Raw genomic sequence first — 17204 nt, 5'->3', positions numbered from 1 at the left:
CTGGCAGTATTTCTCGTCCCCAGTATGATATGTAATGAAGAGAGAAATATCTTTCTTCTCTGCAAAGGATCCTGTTATGCTTCACTGTCTGGTCCCGTTTGGGACAGTAGCTCTTATATCCAGCCAAGGGTCATGTATTAGTCCAGGCAGTTGCTAGTGTGTCAAAGGCTGCCCTAGATTGAGGTAGGCTACGTAATATTATAAGATCTACTCATTCTCAAATACCTGGTCCTTACTCAAATCACTTGCCCAGTGAAATTGTCAAAGGCAGGGTTTTTTTTTTTTTTGTAAAGAATCTATGATCCTGAGCCTCAAGCAGCTTTCCTTTTATTAGGGATTGGTTTTACCCTGGTACATTCTTAGAAATGGAGAACTCTGCAGTTGTATTAGTCTGTTCTTGCCTTGCTATAAATACCCAAGACTGGGTAATTTACAAGAAAAGAGGTTTAATTGGCTCATGGTTCTGCAGGCTGTGTGGAAAGTATAGCACTGGCTTCTTATTCTGGGGAAGCCTCAGGAAGATTACAATCATGGTGGAAGGTGAAGGGGAAGCAGGTATCTCACACAGTGGGAGCAGGAGCAAGAGAAAGAGTGTGAGGGAGGTGCCACATGCTTTCAAATGACCAGATCTGGTGAGAACTCACTCATCATCACAAAGACTGCACCAAGCCATAAGGGATCCACCCGTGTGACCCAAACACCTCCCACGGGGCCTACCTCCAACACCAAGATTATTACAACTCCTCATGAGATTTGGATGGGGACAAATATCCAAACCGTATCACCAGTCATAAAATACCCAGACCGTCAGTTACAGTCTTACCTCATTTTAAAAACTGACTTATGAAAAGAGAAAGTTAAGGTCGCAAATCTACCTTTAGAATATAATCCATCTAGAGTAGAAACATCAAAAGTTTGTTCCAAACATGTGCAGTTGAGAAAAACTAAAGGTCTTAGAAATTACAAATACTTTGTAAAAGTTATATTGTATTCCCAAGGCCTGACCCTCTGTGTGGCACATAGGTGGTACCCAGTAAAATAGCAATGTTTCATTATATATCTTAGGGGTGCCTAAAAGAAAAGGCATTTAGAAAGTCAAAGGTAAGTCTCCATTGCTTAGCTGACAGAACATGCCTAGGCAATTTTGACCATAGTTCTTCCTCAGTAAAATTCCTGACATTTGGATGACAAGATACATATTCATAGTTGTTCTCACTCTATTCCCCCATCACAACTTTCTAATCCTGCTGTGATTACCAGTTCACTTGTAAGAGTCTGCCTCAGACCTTAAGTCCCACAGGGTGGGGCACCATTGTGTTCATAGTTGGGTCCCTCCCATGTAGTTGGAATCTAATAAATACCATGCCCATTTCCATAGGGGAACTGAGGTGAAGAGAGGGCAAGAGACTTACTCCAAGACCAAGTCCCAGAACTAGGATTGGATTCCACATCTTATCCTTCCTTCTGAGTCTTGAAGTGAACATCACCTGGAATCCCATGTCCATTTTCTGTGACTAGGTCAGGGAAGCAGATAAAGTTAGAGTATGTTATGCTTGTGGATACTGTCGTCCACACTTTTTTGAGAACCCGATCATTCACGTGATCCTAAAAGGTTCAAGTATGTAAATGGAGTTATCCCTAGGCAAAACTGAAAAACATGAAGTTTGCCTTTCAGATCGTCTCCCTCACAGGTGTATGTGTGACTGCCATGTGCCTCAAGTGACAGAAGCCCATATAATTTTTTTTTTCCTTTGAGATGGAGCCTCGCTCTGTCGCCCAGGCTGGAGTGCAGTGGCGTGATCTCAGCTCACTGCAACCTCTGCCTCCCGGGTTCAAGTGATTCTCCTGCCTCAGCCTCCCAAGTAGCTGGGACTACAGGCGCATGCCACCACTCCCGACTACTTTTTTGTATTTTTAGTTCAGACAGGCCTGCACCATGTTAGCCAGGATGGTCTCGATCTCCTGACCTCTTGATCAACCTGCCTTGGCCTCCCAGGGTGCTGGGATTACAGGTGTGAGCCACTGCGCCCAGCCTCTTGATGGTTTTTGATATCAGGGACAGCTAAATCGGTGTACCATTATGATAAACAATTAATTCTTCTTGCTTTGGGTGACTAGCCATGCAGAGAAAAATTAAGATCCTATAACAGGCTTCGGAAACTTCATGCCAAAATGCACACACAGTCAGCTAGATTAAAAGCAGCAATCTGAAACAAATTGTATGTCCTTGTGTCCTCTGGAAGTCCAAGCTTTCATGCACACAGCTAAGTTGACACTCTCAAGTTACACCTGGCTGAGAACCCTTTCTGTCTGGGAGAAAGGGAGCTTATTGCCCCCTGTTTTCTTTATAGTCACATAAGTGGGTTCCATTGCATAACCATGGAATTCTCAGCATCTTAAAACCTACGTATGTGTGAAGTGTTCATTAGCTCAATGTATCTCAGATGGATGTAATTATTGTACAATTTCATGATTGCAGTCTAGAGTAGTGTGATGAAAGTGGGCTCTAGATTGGCCTGAGTTTAAATCTTGACTCTACCCCATACCTCCATCAAGTGAGCTCAACCCTCAGTCTTGGGCCTCTCATCTGATAAATAGGGTTAATAATGGTTAATACCTCGTAGGGGGGATTGTGAAGATTAATCGAGCCAATTCATGTAAACTGGTTAATGTAGTCCTTGGCATATAATGAGTATCCAATAAATGCTAACTATAATTATGATTCTAATTATTTTGTTATTGCTATTACTTCAAAAACATATGTTTTCTAAAGCCCCCAGCTTAGTGCAAACAATAAGGATTGTTCAGAGATTTCTTCCGATTCACACTTAAGAGAACTTCATTTGGAAGATTTATTTTTTTCATAATGCCTCTTCCTCAGACCCCACTAGTCCCCCACTGCCCAGGCCATAAATATTTGTCAGAGCCAAGTTGAGTAATCAAATGGGGCCTAAAGAAAATACTTGAGATTTGTTTTAATTGTGGTTTAAAGAGCTTTCCACACTACACTGGCTTATAAAAATGCCTAAAAGTTAAAAATGAAGTAAATTTGAATAAAATCTCTAGCTTTTGCAGCTTTATAAGTATAGCTGTCTGATAGTGTGTGAAGAAAAAAGTTTGTCAGATGGTCAAGACTTTTCGGAAGGCAATCTGGTTTACACTGATTTTTTTTAAGAAGTCAGGATAATATAATTTGTCCCTGATTTTACTTGTTCTTATGAATTGGAAGGAACTTCAAAGCCAAACACTTCATAGTGCTTTTGCCCTAACTCCTTGGAACGGTATACCTAAAATAATGGTCTTTTTGTTATGAGAGAGGCTTAGCTTTTCTCTTTCAAAGGAAACCATCATTTTTCTCAATAAACCCTACTGGTTTGATGCTCTTTTCTCTACTTGAAACACATTTTCTCCCTCCTACCCGAGCAGGATATGTGCAGTGGAGTGATTCTGCTTTCTCTTTGTTCTCCCTGTCTGACATGCCTTTGATAGCGGATGGTTTCTCGCTCTTTGGGCGCAAATCCAGATGACCTGAAGGACCCAATTAAAATTAGTATCCCACGCTACGTCCTCTGCGGGCAAGGAAAGGATGCACACTTCGAGTTTGAGGTCAAGGTGAGTGTCTTCTTGACTCTTCTGGAGAATGGAGGTTGGAGACTATGCAGTGCTTTATCTGTCTTTATTTTTTCAAAAGGGGGATGAAGCTGCATGTGAATATCCTGTTTGTAAAATATTTGGTCCTGCCCTTCTTTAAACCAGTCTGTAAAACTCTTGACTGTAACACATGGAAGGAAGTTACCTCATAGAAGGTGTTGGTAAGGCAGACAGAAATGGAATTCCTATCACCCACACCCTACGGGTAGGATGACCAACCATCCAGGTTGCCCAAGACTTTCCTAACGTCTGCCCTTAAAGTTTCACACCTTGGGAGACCCCACAGTCCTGAGCAAACCAGGACAGTTGGTCACCCTCCCCATGGGCTTAGTCTTAATTTTTCTCATCTGTAAAAATGAGACTAATAATATTTATGTCACAGGAATATCAGTGCATATAAAGTGCACATCTTGTGGCTGGTATAAACAGTAAATTCTAGCTATTGCTGCTATTACTACTGCTATTTTCATTGTTGTTTCTATTATGAATTAGGAAGCCCTCCTCATTTGTTTCAGGTGTTTCTTGATTTATACAACTTTTCAGGAAGAGATGTGCCTGTTTCCTTACGTCATGGTTTTCTAAATAATGACTTCATCTTTTTGCTAATTTGCTTTCATTGACTCATAACACTTTATTAAATAATGTTGCTGGCCACCATCCTCTTCTCCAGAAAGTAATGATAAATCACACTTCTTTTTTTTCAAGGATCAGCAAGGGTATTGATGTAATGAAGTCCACTAGGATCACCAGTGTATGCATGCATAAGGGTGTTCTTGGAGGCTGTAGGTGGTTTTGTTCAGATCAACAGCAGACCATGAATCTGGACACTGAGTTCTGTAGACTGTGACCCCGCTGCAATTTGCTGAGCAGCCATAAGTCATCTGAGCCTCAGTTTCCCCATTGATACAATGAGGAAATTGGAAAGTACCAGTGGTCTCCAGATTTTATTTTATCTGTGAAACTCCTTTGTTCAAAGAATATCTTATGTGGAAGGACACCGTAAAAGGCAGGGAAGCCTAGAGCTGCTGGGCACACACGGAGTGGGGAGGGAGGAAGGAGCCTAAAGCCAGCCGTCTCCACTGCCTGTCCCCACCCCTGATGCATCTCAGGGCAGCCCTGGGCTCTGAGGAATCCCTCTTTTCAGATGTCACATTCTTTCAACCTTCCTGAGGAAATAATGTAAATAACTTCTTTTCTAGCTAACCAGACTTTTAGGATTTTATTTCTATATACTAAGTTTTCCGTTAGAAAAGAAAAAAAAAAACAGGGCATCAGTTTGTATATTTGAGGTTTTCATTGAGAAAGCATAATGCCTGTGTGTTGTTGCTGTTACTCTTTTTTTTTTTTTTGAGATGGAGTCTCACTCTGTTGCCCAGGCTGGAGTGCAGTGGCGCAATCTCAGCTCACTGCAACCTCCGCCTCCCGGGTTCAAGAGATTCTCCTACCTCAGCTTCCCGAGTAGCTGGGATTACAGGCATGTGCCACCACGTCCGGCTGACTTTTTGTATTTTTAGTAGAGACAGGGTTTGCACTGTGTTAGCCAGGATGGTCTCCACCTCCTGAGCTCGTGATCCACCTGCCTTGGCCTCCCAAAGTGCTAGGGTTACAGGCATGAGCCACCGTGCCCAGCCTTTGCTGTTATTCTTAACTTTGCTGATCCAATTATGTGGGTTCTTATTTAAATGTTACGCTATGTCCTTGATCCACTACTTCCCACTGCCCCTGACCTAATATCTATCTCCTGGTCAATTTCTTTTTCATTTGTTCTCAACCATTCTAAATTTTGTGTGTGTGTGTGTGTGTGTGTGTGTGTGTGTGTGTGTGTAGAATTCCATTTGTACATTTATGTGATTATACATGAATATAAAAACAATTTCGGAAGTTGTGTTTGCATCATGACCGTGTTTTTTAATTAGAGAGTGAAGACTGGCTTCCATTAGTTCAGAATTAGAATTCCCCAGCACATAGAACTCAACAGCAGTGAAGTACATGCAATGATTTTAGTTGGTACATGGATTTATTTTACTTTAACAGATAAATGTGTTAATAAAATATAACTGTTAAATCAATTTCATGTATAGAACTCAGATAAAAAGATATTTAATATTTTAAAAACTGCATTGATTTAAATAAAAATTACAAGCAAATAATAATCAGGTGGTGTGCAGATTTGGCCAAAATTGTGAAGATGCTACTGCCCATGCAAGTTAGAGAAACCAAATACAGAAAATTCTATGAGGCCTTATGGAATCTAGGCGATCACTTCAAGATACATAAAATCCAAATCCACAGAGCTCTGCTTTCTTTGCATTTCTCAAAGCAAGTTCTGAAGCGTGTCATTGTTCCGCTTCCTTTTTCTGCTCGTCCTTAGGTGCTATAATTATGAGCACCAGGAATGTGTTAGCACCAACTTGGAGAATGTCTAGTTCTCCATTTAGGCAGGGCCTCCTGATACCTTGACGGGTAGGTGTGTGGAAGCCTTCCACCCCATATGGATATCTTGTCATGGGGTAGTATGAGAAACAGACATGATGTGACTATACAGGCCTTCCCCGGAACAAAACAACAAAAACAGCCTCGATCCAGGCAAAGAGGTAGCTGCTAAATAGCATACCCTCCCCCTGCCCCCACAATCCTCATATCCTGCCATCTCCAGGCAACCTCAGCAGGTCACACAGCCTCACTGTGCCTCACCTGTCAAATGGGAATCATAAACCCCACCCCATTGGGTTGGTATGAGGAGTGGATGAGTTTGTATGTGTAAAGTGCTTGAAACAGTGCCTGCCACATACTAAGTGTTGGATAAGTGTTTGTTATTAAAAAGAAATAAAAATAAAAATGGGATGAGTGAGAGTTTACTGTGAGGTCCCCTTAATGACTTTTGATGTACAATTATGTTTTTATGAGAGTTTTGGATTTTGTTGGGATTTTTTTTTCTTTTTGGTTGTTTGCTTGCCCTCAGCATTTGGAATTTAAAATTTAGATTGCTGACCTTTTCTCTCAGTCGTTTGGACATTTCATGCGTTGGCCCTGTTTTCTAGAACAAATAGTCATGGTTATGGTAATATATGGTAATATTTTGGCTACTACTAAATTCTCCTCTTGGTGAACCAGTGGCTATTTAAGGAGGCTAAGGTAAAAAGTAGGATTTTTAAAAGAGACTATTCTTTTCAGTTTTAAGCTTTTTTGAAGGGAGATTTAACATCAATGTACATACATAGATATATTATTACACTTTATGATTTAGAAAAATCTTTGCTGCTTCTCTTTTAAAAAATCAGTTTTTGTTTTTCGTTATCCCGCATGATGGTCCTGAGTACACACAGTGAGACGCTGTGCCCTCTGTGACCAGCAGGGCAGGGTCTGACACCCCCTGGTATAAGACCCCTGTTTGCTGTATAGCTTGCTGGTGTCACTGCCAGCTTATTTAGGGTCCCAGCTGATTTGTGTGACCACACCAGGGCCCACTTGGTGTTGAGGCCTGAGGGGCCCCAGGAGGGAGACAGCACGCCAGGGGTGTAGCTGCCCGGGTTCTCCTTTGTCATCTTCCCCTCGCCCTCCTCACCCGCTCTGCTTCCTGCGCTCTTCTGCCAACCTTTTTTTAGGTAGGACTCATTAGTCATTGAAATCATTGCTTCTTCCTGGCCATTTTCATTTTAATCCCCAGTGTGGGAGCTCCAATTTGGTCTGCCCATTGCCACGTGAAGTAGTCAGGAGCCTGTTAAGGGAATGTTCCAGGGAGGACACAGGGCGTGTGATTTCAAGGGAGGGCAGAAAGTCAACGGGGGTTCCCAGATGCTCATCTTCTGACCCCTGCTGGGCCATGAGGAGGTTTCCACCACGGGTCTTTAAAATGAGAATCATAGAGTTTTTCATTAAACCAAAATCTATTTAATTCAAAAGGACTGTCTTCTATACCTGCTTTATTTGGGGGGATTAAAAACAACTCTTTTATGAAATAACTGAGGATATATAAGTAGACAGGTTTTTGTTGTTTGATCTCATTTAGTTTTTTAAGATTAACTCTGTTGAGGCGTAATTTATATACAGTGAAAGCACACATTTTAAGTGTAGTTGGATGAGTGTTGACATATGTATGCACCCGTGTAACTAGCCCTCTGGTCAGGATTTGGAACTTTGCAGGCCCTCCAGAAGTTTCTGGTGGCCGTTTGCAGTCAGTGCCCATGTTCCGGCACCAAGGCAAGCACTGATCTGCCCTCTGCACCTACAGATTAGTCGTGTCTGCTCTAGCAAACCATGGAGAGGGGATCCGACGGCATTTATCTTCTGTATCTGGCTGCATTCCTTTAATGTAATGTTTTGGAGATTTACCCATGTAGCTGAGTATAACAGTAATTTGTTTCTTTATATTAATAGCATCCCACTGTATGGATATGTCACAATTTGTGTATTCATTTCTTTCCTGTTGGTGTTTGTTTTAATATTCTTACCTGATGATACAAAAGGTTATCATTTTGGTGTCACCCCTCTCCCCACTTTGTTTTACTCCTCCCAGGAGCCCCTGGGTCAGAGTATCAATTCCTCTTACCCTTGAAGCTGTACCTTCCTGCGGGTCCTAGTAGCACATCCGTCTGGGACTGTGTCTGCAGAAGCATGTCCTGCTGACTGGTGGCAGAGATAGAGATGGGGTGGGGAAAGCTGAAGCAGTGCCAGTCTGGCTTCTCTCTGAGAACAGCACGTTCTAGGCTGAAAATTGCTGTGTGTCACCTGCTGGTCAGCAGAATGAAGCTGCAAAATTTGTGCCTGTGCTCAGCTGCACCTGCCACAAGTAATGCCATTAACCGGATGACAGCAGTCATCTTACAACCCTGCTTCGCATGCCTCTCAGTCACTGACACGTGGCATCAGTTACGCTGCGTTATGCTTGCCATTTTCAGTTAGTTAGGACCAGAGTGGGTAAAATTTAATTTTGAAATCACATTTCAGCATAGCACAAAACACGGGCCTGGGAAATTGATGGTTAAGACGAGCAGAGACTATCACACTCATGTCGTAGAAATAAGCTGGTGTTTCCAGCATTGTTTGAAATCCCTTGCATTTTAACTTACATGTCAACACGGTAACATAAAGAAATAAGCCAACACTGGTGTGTTTATTTTTTAATATTTTGTTTCCCGAGAGTTTCTATTCTCGTAAAATCTGGAAGTAATCGGCAGAAGAGTTTGTTGTCTCATCTTTTTTCTGAGTGGTCATCTGCAGTAGTGCCCCCTGCCCTGTTCTCCATCCTGTCACCAGGGGCACTCCCTCCTTTCACAACCGAGGTCACAGCTCACAGTCGTGTTGCTTTCAGTCTGGTTATTTTCAGTCATTGTCTTGTTTGCTGATCTTCCCCTGTGGGTACAAGCTCCCAGGGCCCTTGTCAGTCTTGTATGACACAGACCCCCCCCGTGCCCACCCCGTGCCTGACTGGTACCAGTCACCCAGTGGATCACCCAGCAGTGTGATGCATGCTAGCCTGGCCACAGGTGCTCTCATTAGGCACAGCCTGTCTGGCGCTTGGGTGATGACTGAGTGACCGTGTGCCCTTTGTAAACCTCCCCCCCACCTCCACCCAGCTCCTCATGCTCCATCCACACTGATGGAGTCAGTCACTGATGAGCCATTCTGCCCCTTGCTCATCCTCGTGATGTGGCTGGTGGCTCTTAGTCATGCAGGGAGAGTGTGGGTGAGTCGAGCTTCTTGATTGTGTCCGAGTCCAAGCATGCCAAAGCCTCCCTCCTCCCTCCTCCCCACCTTCCCTCCCGCCTTCTCAGCACCACCCTCCAGCGCTCCAGCATACCCATGTCCTGGCTCTGGGCTGAGTTCAGCACCCGCAGGGTACATCTGTTTTGTCTTGGCTTTCCTTAACAGAGAGGTAGACCTGTATGCCCCCTGCCCACCCTCTGGACATTGTCCTGGCTGCCGGGCACCCTCCAGCCCCTTGCTCTTAGAAGCACGTGTCCCATTGTTATCTCCTCTAAGGAGCCTTCTGCATTCCGGCTACGCTCCCAAGTGCCTGCCTTTTCTCACATGGCTGCAGGGCATCAGCCCCATTGACCAGTATCACTTTTGTCCACTTAGAGACCCAAGAAATGCAGAACTACACACAGACAACTTAGGTCACACACACGATGTCCAGGACAAAAGCTTTCCTGATTTTAATCATCTGGGTTTTGTTTAGGTGCCATAGTAACAGTCTCCTCTTGTCTCATTCTGCTCTGACTCCTGATCAGTGGCCTGAGAAGGAGGGAGAAGCAGAGAAAACATGAGTAATGAATGATAACGAGGATGTATAACCTCACAGAAGTGTTCCAGGGAAAACTTGTCGACCATCTGCTAATAATTATCAAGTACCCCAGTCAGTGGCAGCCATTCTCCTTTCCATTGTGTGAATTTAGGTCTGTGAGCTCCCCCTTCTAATTTCAGTCAGTCTGGCCCTAGACACTTAGGGCCAAGAGATCTCATCTGCTGGGTCCTCCCTGAACTTAAAAGAGCCTGAAGTGAGACATGCTAAATTGCAAAACTGCAGGGCAGCAGTTCAAATTGGATCTTGTTTTTACAACTGAAGAACCACATGGCAGGCACCGTGGGGCCAGGGACTGACAAAGTCGTGGAACAATATTAACCCGAGGCAGCAGGTGCAAACTGGTGGTGGAGGATATGGGGTTTTGTTGGCCTGAACAGATTTTTTAAATTTTGCATGAATTGTCAGTATTTAAAACTTGGGAGACCTGACATAGAAACCCAGATTTGCCAAGATCCTGTGAAAAGTCAGTAAAAGCAGGAACTAGGGCCAACATTCCTGCAAGGCAGCACTCGTACGGCAAAACAGCAGCTCCTCTTAGGGCAGGTGTGTGCCCTCCACTTGGCCATAGACCTTGGGATTTCCTGTCATGGAGAAAATCACCTTGATGACATGGTGGCCTCCAGGGATGCTCAGAGTCCAACTGCACCATACAGAAAGGCTCACAGAGCATTCAAAAGCACACAGAGATGTAGAGGAAGGAGGGGTAGGTGGCACCCTGATGGTGGGCTAGCAGGTGGGCCGAGTGTTCTATCTGACCCCTGGTCACAACTAGTTCATCTGTCCCCTCTCTGTCATCTCAGCCTTTCGTACTTACTATGTGCTTAAAAGGACCAGAGTGAAGTTTTAGATGAGGGGCCATGACAGACAAAGGGTGCCCAGAGCCAGTGCACCTTCTCCATGAAAGGAAGCAGGCACAGGCACACCCAGCCAGCCACCTGCTGTGAGCAGTCCTGGGTTTCACCTGTACTTCTCCAGTAGAGCACATATGGTACCAGGATGGGACCAGGCTGGTTGTCATCAAGGCTGGTCAGTTCAGGGGAGACTTAGCTGTCATCCCAGAGGGTGCATATCATGAGGTAGCATTTCCCTCCCTTTCCGTCCCTAAGTAACATTCTCATCTGTTCCATCATGTTTGGTTTTTTAAAATTATTCTATCTTTGGCATGTCTTACAGTTTATCAACCTGTGGCCTGTATTTAACACATCTTGCACACCTTAGGAATTTTGTTGTACCTCACAGGCTACTTGCTTACTATCCTAGATCTGTTTTGACAGATCCTATGAGATTTGCCTATACCTCATAAGCTTCTTGCTTATTTACTGGCTGTATTTAACACTAATTAGCTGCATCCATCCTCTATAGCACAACTGGATGTTCTCAGATAGTATGGTAGACTCCTGCTCTCGCTGAACATCCACGCACTGGACCGCACTGCCCTTCGTTCTTGACTGATCTCTGTAGGCAATTGCAGCTCTTCAAGGAAAGAAGCTAACATCTATCAAGCACCTTCTTTACCCAAGGCATTTTGCTAGACATTTCCACAAATTTGGAGAATGTACCAAAATGGGGGTAGTATTTGTATTTCACCAATTAGGAAATTATGAATGACTTGCCCAAGGCCACACAGCTAGTTAGTAGATCAAGATACCTAATGTTCATGTCAGGTCTAAGTGCACTGAGCCATACTTGTTCCCTTACTTACTCATTTTAATGTACCTTCCAAATGTCACTACTTTCTACACATTTATAAGTTGAGGCTATATTTTAGTATTGCCCTAGAGATAATGGTCGTTTTCAAATCCTTGCCTGTTTTCAAAATCTACTGTTATTTTTGTGTATGTTTTAACTTTTTGCCTTGAATGCTGACCAAGTCATGGGTACTTTGTAAATTGGGGCTGTTGTTAAGGCTTTGGTAAACCTGAAGAATTTGATGGTAGATTGGCCTGCCAGGAAGCATGAAGAAGAAATGCCTAGAAAAATTGCAGTTTGGGAGTTCAAGCAATCACATTTGCAGTCCAAGAAATTTCTCTTTATTTGGCAGAACAGAAATAAGAGCCATTCCAGTCTATTAGATAAACTCTGTACAGATACATCTTTTGGAAATACTCCCTACTTGATAGAATATAGATGTTCAGAAAGTGTAGAGTGTTGGCATCTGAATCTGTGCTTATTAGCAACTGATGGATTATCTCCCTGCACGTGTATTAGCACGGCCGAGACAAATGGAGTGTTGCTTATGCCATGTCCACCTAGATTTAAATCTTCAGATTCTGTACTATTTTAAAACATAAATAGCAAGTGAAAGTAACTACACTAAGAATTGAAGAATCACATTTTATCCTAGGATTTTTTAAAAATTTATCACCCATCCCATCTCTTTGCAAACTTTCAGTCTTCTACTGAAAAGTGAAAAAAATTTTTTTTTCTTTCCCGGTTTTCACACAAACCAACTGATCTTTTATATTGCCCTTCCTTGGACAGCCATATTTATCTTCACAAAGTAAATGCTTCCTGTGTAAGAAGTGACTAAGAAGAAATGAGATTGAGTTACAAGCACAGAAGAAAAGCAGTTATTATTTTATGGTCATGCCTTCAATTTCCATTTCACTCAAATTTCTATTTTTTTATTATAAGACTATATTAGTATTCCTCCTTCCTTGGTTTCAGAATTTTGGGAGTTTTGCATCTCTTCCTAGAATAAAATTTGTTTTAAAATCACAAAATCGTTTGAACTTTCCCTTTTGCAGTTGCTACCCATGGATACGCTTACCTTTCAGTAATGAATAATATAACGCCTTTTTAAGAACGGAATCACAGTGCCAGGAGTCACCGTCTATTGAGTGTCCAAGCACTGTGTCTAGTCTCTTCGCATTTTTTTAGTTCATCTGCAGGTTAGGAATCATGAATGCATTTTACAGATGAAGAAATTGGGACCTGAAAGAACTGAGTAATTTATCCAAAATCACACGACTAATAAGTTGCTGGGCTAAAGTCAGGATCCAAGTCAGAGTTAATTTAGAGCTTTTCATTATTTTCTTATCTCCTGATGACTGGTGGAGACTTTACATTCCTTGGTTTGCCTCTGAATATCTGGGTAATTTAAAGGAAAATTGCTTAGACTGTCATTCTCGCAATTTCCCACCGTGTTAAAGTAGAATAAGTCGCCGTATACCTCACCTGCTTCACAGAGGTGTTGGCAGAGGGGGAAGCACTTTATCAGTGACAATCTTGTACTTAAAGGCCCCCATCTCCCAGATTCTCAGGGCCTTCACACATTTTATCAAATTTACCTTCAAACTACCCTGTGAGGTAAGTATACTGAAATAAGCGGTATTACAGCCTGTTTTGAAGATGCTGAAGTTAAAGCATCGGGAAGTCATTATTTCTGGTTATTGCAAAAGGCAGGATTTGGGCCAGCCTGAAAGCCCTGTTGGACTTAGTAGCACTTCATAGCTGCCTCGAGTGTGAGTGTAATTTGGGAGTCAATCACTAGGCTCATTGCTTCCTAGCACACCAGGTTTGGACCAGGTTCACAAGCCTGAGGCTCTGAGGCACCTTCTGTACTTGTCGGTGATGCATCTGCATAGAAATGTGTCTGAGATTTTCCTGAATCGGATGGCTGTAGAATCTCCTATTTGAGCGGCTCCCCTGCTTTCAGGAATCTTCACTCTCCAAGCTCCATACACCTCCCATTTGTGTTACCCACAGACGGGCAGATCGAGGACTGGCATTGGACTGCCCTTTCCTTGTGCAATGTGCTGTCTTTAGAACCAGGCTCTTCCTGCAGAGGCCCAGCTTCTTCCCTCAAGTACCTTTGAACAGAATTTCTGCAGTTGGTCAAGCTTCAGGTTCACAGGGCCCACTGCACTGGAGGGGGAAGCCTGCTTGGATTAGGAACTGTTACACAGTTGCGGACATGGTCCAGATGGCAACTGTTCCCTTGCCTTGTGTCCCTGGATGGCTGCTGACCGAGTCTCTCCTTTACTCCCACCTGGCTGCAGAGCTCTGCCCTCCTTTGGGCTCCCCAGAAGGAGAAGCCGGTGAACGTTCCCAAAGTGTCCCTAATGGAGCCAGAGGAGGGGATACATTGCAGATATATCTCAGAGCAAATAACTTAAAATACCCCATTAGACTATTGTGTTCTCCCAAGAGCACCAGCCTTTCCATTCCTCCTGCCTAGCTATTCCTGGGAGCTCCAAGTGCTGCCACCTTACTAAGCCTAGGAGTTCAGCTCCAGCCTACTGGCTCAGCCTTTATCCCTAAACTGTGTAGGTTAACAGGACCCACCCTCCTAAAGGCAGTTTAGAGACTATCTGTTGTTTCTTAACGTGTCTTTTAGGAGCCTCATATCTACCTACCCTAAAATTGTTTATCACAGTATGTTTTCTAAATCAATGTTCTCTCTAAAGGGAATTTGGTAAATGAGATTTTCTCTTTCTTTGTTTTACAATTTGCCCTCTTACATCCCGTAATGCCTACTTTCTAAAACCTTTAAACAGTTACAGGTAAGTCAGAAAAGGACTATAATGCAGGTCACACCGTTGCCCACACTTCAGGATGAAAAAGTAATTAGAAAATGTTTCAGAAAAGTGTATATTGAAAAGAGGCTGTGAGTGCCACTGTCTCCATTATTTCTTTTATTGCTTAACAAATATTTGGTACCTGTAATATAATTTTTTAAAGACCATAGTAGAAGCATCAGGATACCAAGGAACAGAAAAGATGAATAACTAGTTCATCCATTCAGGAGACAATTAAGTGTGGGAAGAGAAACACGTGAGAAAAATTGAGCAGCATGGAGCCAATGGGCTCATGGAGGCATAATCGGAAAACGTCAAGGCAGATGTACATTTTTGCTTGCTTGAGACCGATGGGTGGATTTCAGTGAGTGCAGACGAGAGAGGAGGTGTTCTGGGCCATGGGAACAACAAAGACAGAGGCCCAACGGTAGAAAAGGACAAGTGATGACTTAGTAATAGGAAGCAGTGCAGAAGGAGGCTAACCTTGGAGAGGGGCTCTCCTCTCAGGTAGAAGTGAATCAGGAAAATTAAGTGAGGATGAAGAGGTTTTGAAGGAAGGGAAATGAATGTGGCAACAGCATCATTTTGAAATGTGCTAAAAGGATACTCAGGGAGTTGATCTTAGGTGACTCTAATCATCTCAGTAAACCGAGTTCATTATAAGGACGGAAAAATCTAGAACATTTTGAAATACTCATCGCAGAGAATGGAATTTGGAAGGATTTCCAAGTAGGAGTGACTGCTGAGCTAAAATGGCATACCTGTAGTGTAAATTCATTCTACCCTCCTAGGGGGCTGTCTTCAGCGTGCAGGGCAGCACCCAGGAGAGCAGGCTGACACCATAGGCACTCAGTTTAGGGGACTGTTCTGATGGGCCCCACAAGAAGGCTTAGAGAGTCAGGGATTTTGAGGTGCTGGTCTCCCAGTGTCAGGAGGACTAACCTGGAGTCCAGCCTCTGTAATTGATCCGAGAGAAAGGAGGTAAGCTAGGAGACCACGAAGAGGTCGCAGTGAAGATAGCCAGGCAGAGTCAGCACCTATGGGGTGTGCATGCCCACAGAAATCAGAAAGCACCGGCACTGTCTGTCCTCAGAAAGATTTGGGGATGGCAGAGGCAGATCACATCAAGGAGCAATCAGATGGCAGCCTGTGATCTCTCTGGGATATTGAAGTGATTAATGGGGTGTTGGCTTCTTTTACTACTTCTGGCTTAGTACCATTTGCAACAGTTGTCTAAGAGATTTTAATTAAATCTAATATACTAATGCTTGTTACTATACAGATTCATACATTTGGAATATATTTCATGTTTTCTCAGACACACTCATAGTTATGTTGCTGCATAAGACTTTCAGTAGAATTAGTTAATGAATTAGACTCTGCTCTCTTGGAAACATTGAGGTCTTCCTGCATGCATCTCTTACCAGCCACAGCTTAGAGTCACAGAGCCTAAACTTTTCAAATCACACATAGCTATCGCTGGAAAAGTTATTGAGCAGGCACACCCACTATATTGATTTTTATCTGTATAGATAGTGTAACATTTACTAACTGTACATAGTATTTATTAGGATACACTTTCAGAAGTAGAGATCTAGAAAGAATAAGATTTAAAAAAAAATAGAAGTACCAATAGTTTATTTCCATACTACATGGAGCATCTTGTCTCTTCCTCTGTGAGGCCCACCAGCTGGAAGAGTATAAATTAATTTTCATTTTCTATAGTATGTAAGGAGATTTTAATTAAACCTTATCCATTAATGCTTGTTACTATTATATACAGGCATGTTCATTAGGAATATATTTCTTGTTTGCTCAAACATGTTCATAGTTATGTCACTGCCTAAGCTTTATTTTGCAAAAATCAGACAAAACTTTTTTTAGTATATATTAGGTTGCTATTAGACTATTTCTTCTAAACAGTTACTAATTACAAAGATTTTTTAAAAATATGCTTGAAGTAGCTCCCCCATATGTTGCTTTAAAAAATATTGCTGAAGAGGACTCTTCAAGTAACTGTGTAAAGGCAGCTGGTTGGAGTATGATTCTTTGAATGAAAAACTGTTGATTCTCCTCTTTACACTGCTAGATATACATAACCAAATATCTACTGATGACAGATCTTAACACTGGCAATCCTTAAACCAGCAAAATAAGTATATAACATAAATTAGTGGGAAGCACTCAATTGAGAATTGTTTATAAGTAAATGCAATCCATCTTGAGGACATGTTTATGGTGTTTAAGTTGCGCTTGATCATTTTATGGCCCAGGAAAGAAGGATTTGTATCAGTGAAACCACTCAGAGGGAGAGAAGTAATGAATTTGCTCCTCAAATATATGCAGTAATGATATCTTGCATTCTCAACATTAAATAAAATAATTAAGTGTTTTGGTCTGACTTATTTGTTGTACTGATCTTCTGTTCCTCCCTTCTGCATCAGCACCCCATTTCATGCCCAATTTTAATTTGGGACAGAAAAGGGCTTTAATTTTGTCTCTTAATTTTGCCTTTCTGTCTATTTTTTCTCAAGCTTCCCATGAGCAGATCCTCAGCTCTGGGCATTCCATTCAAGGGAAAGGATTTAACGCTTTTTCTGTGCCGTGATCATACATGCAGTTGCCTTGTCTACCATTTCTGATGTTATTGCTGGTGATACTCATCATCTTCATCTTATTTGCTTGTTGATAAACAAGGGGATATTCAAATGTGTTATATAAAGTGG

The 17204-nt window shown here is 42.6% G+C and overlaps 1 protein-coding gene across 7 annotated transcripts in view; it reads left to right on the top strand.

The window, feature by feature from the left end:
• KIF16B (kinesin family member 16B) overlaps nucleotides 1-17204 on the top strand; it is a 302464-nt gene that overhangs the window by 212673 nt on the left and 72587 nt on the right. For all 7 annotated transcript variants that reach the window (XM_009436832.5, XM_063803041.1, XM_009436829.5 and 4 more), the window contains one exon: nucleotides 3490-3612. In XM_009436832.5, the coding sequence (XP_009435107.2) occupies nucleotides 3490-3612 (123 nt within the window). The remainder of the gene's footprint in view (nucleotides 1-3489; nucleotides 3613-17204) is intronic.

The sequence above is a fragment of the Pan troglodytes genome, chromosome 21, assembly GCF_028858775.2.
Source record: "Pan troglodytes isolate AG18354 chromosome 21, NHGRI_mPanTro3-v2.0_pri, whole genome shotgun sequence".
NCBI classification, from domain to species: domain Eukaryota; kingdom Metazoa; phylum Chordata; class Mammalia; order Primates; family Hominidae; genus Pan; species Pan troglodytes.
The sequence above is the reverse complement of the archived record's forward strand: the minus strand, read 5'-3'. Positions and strand labels throughout refer to the sequence as shown.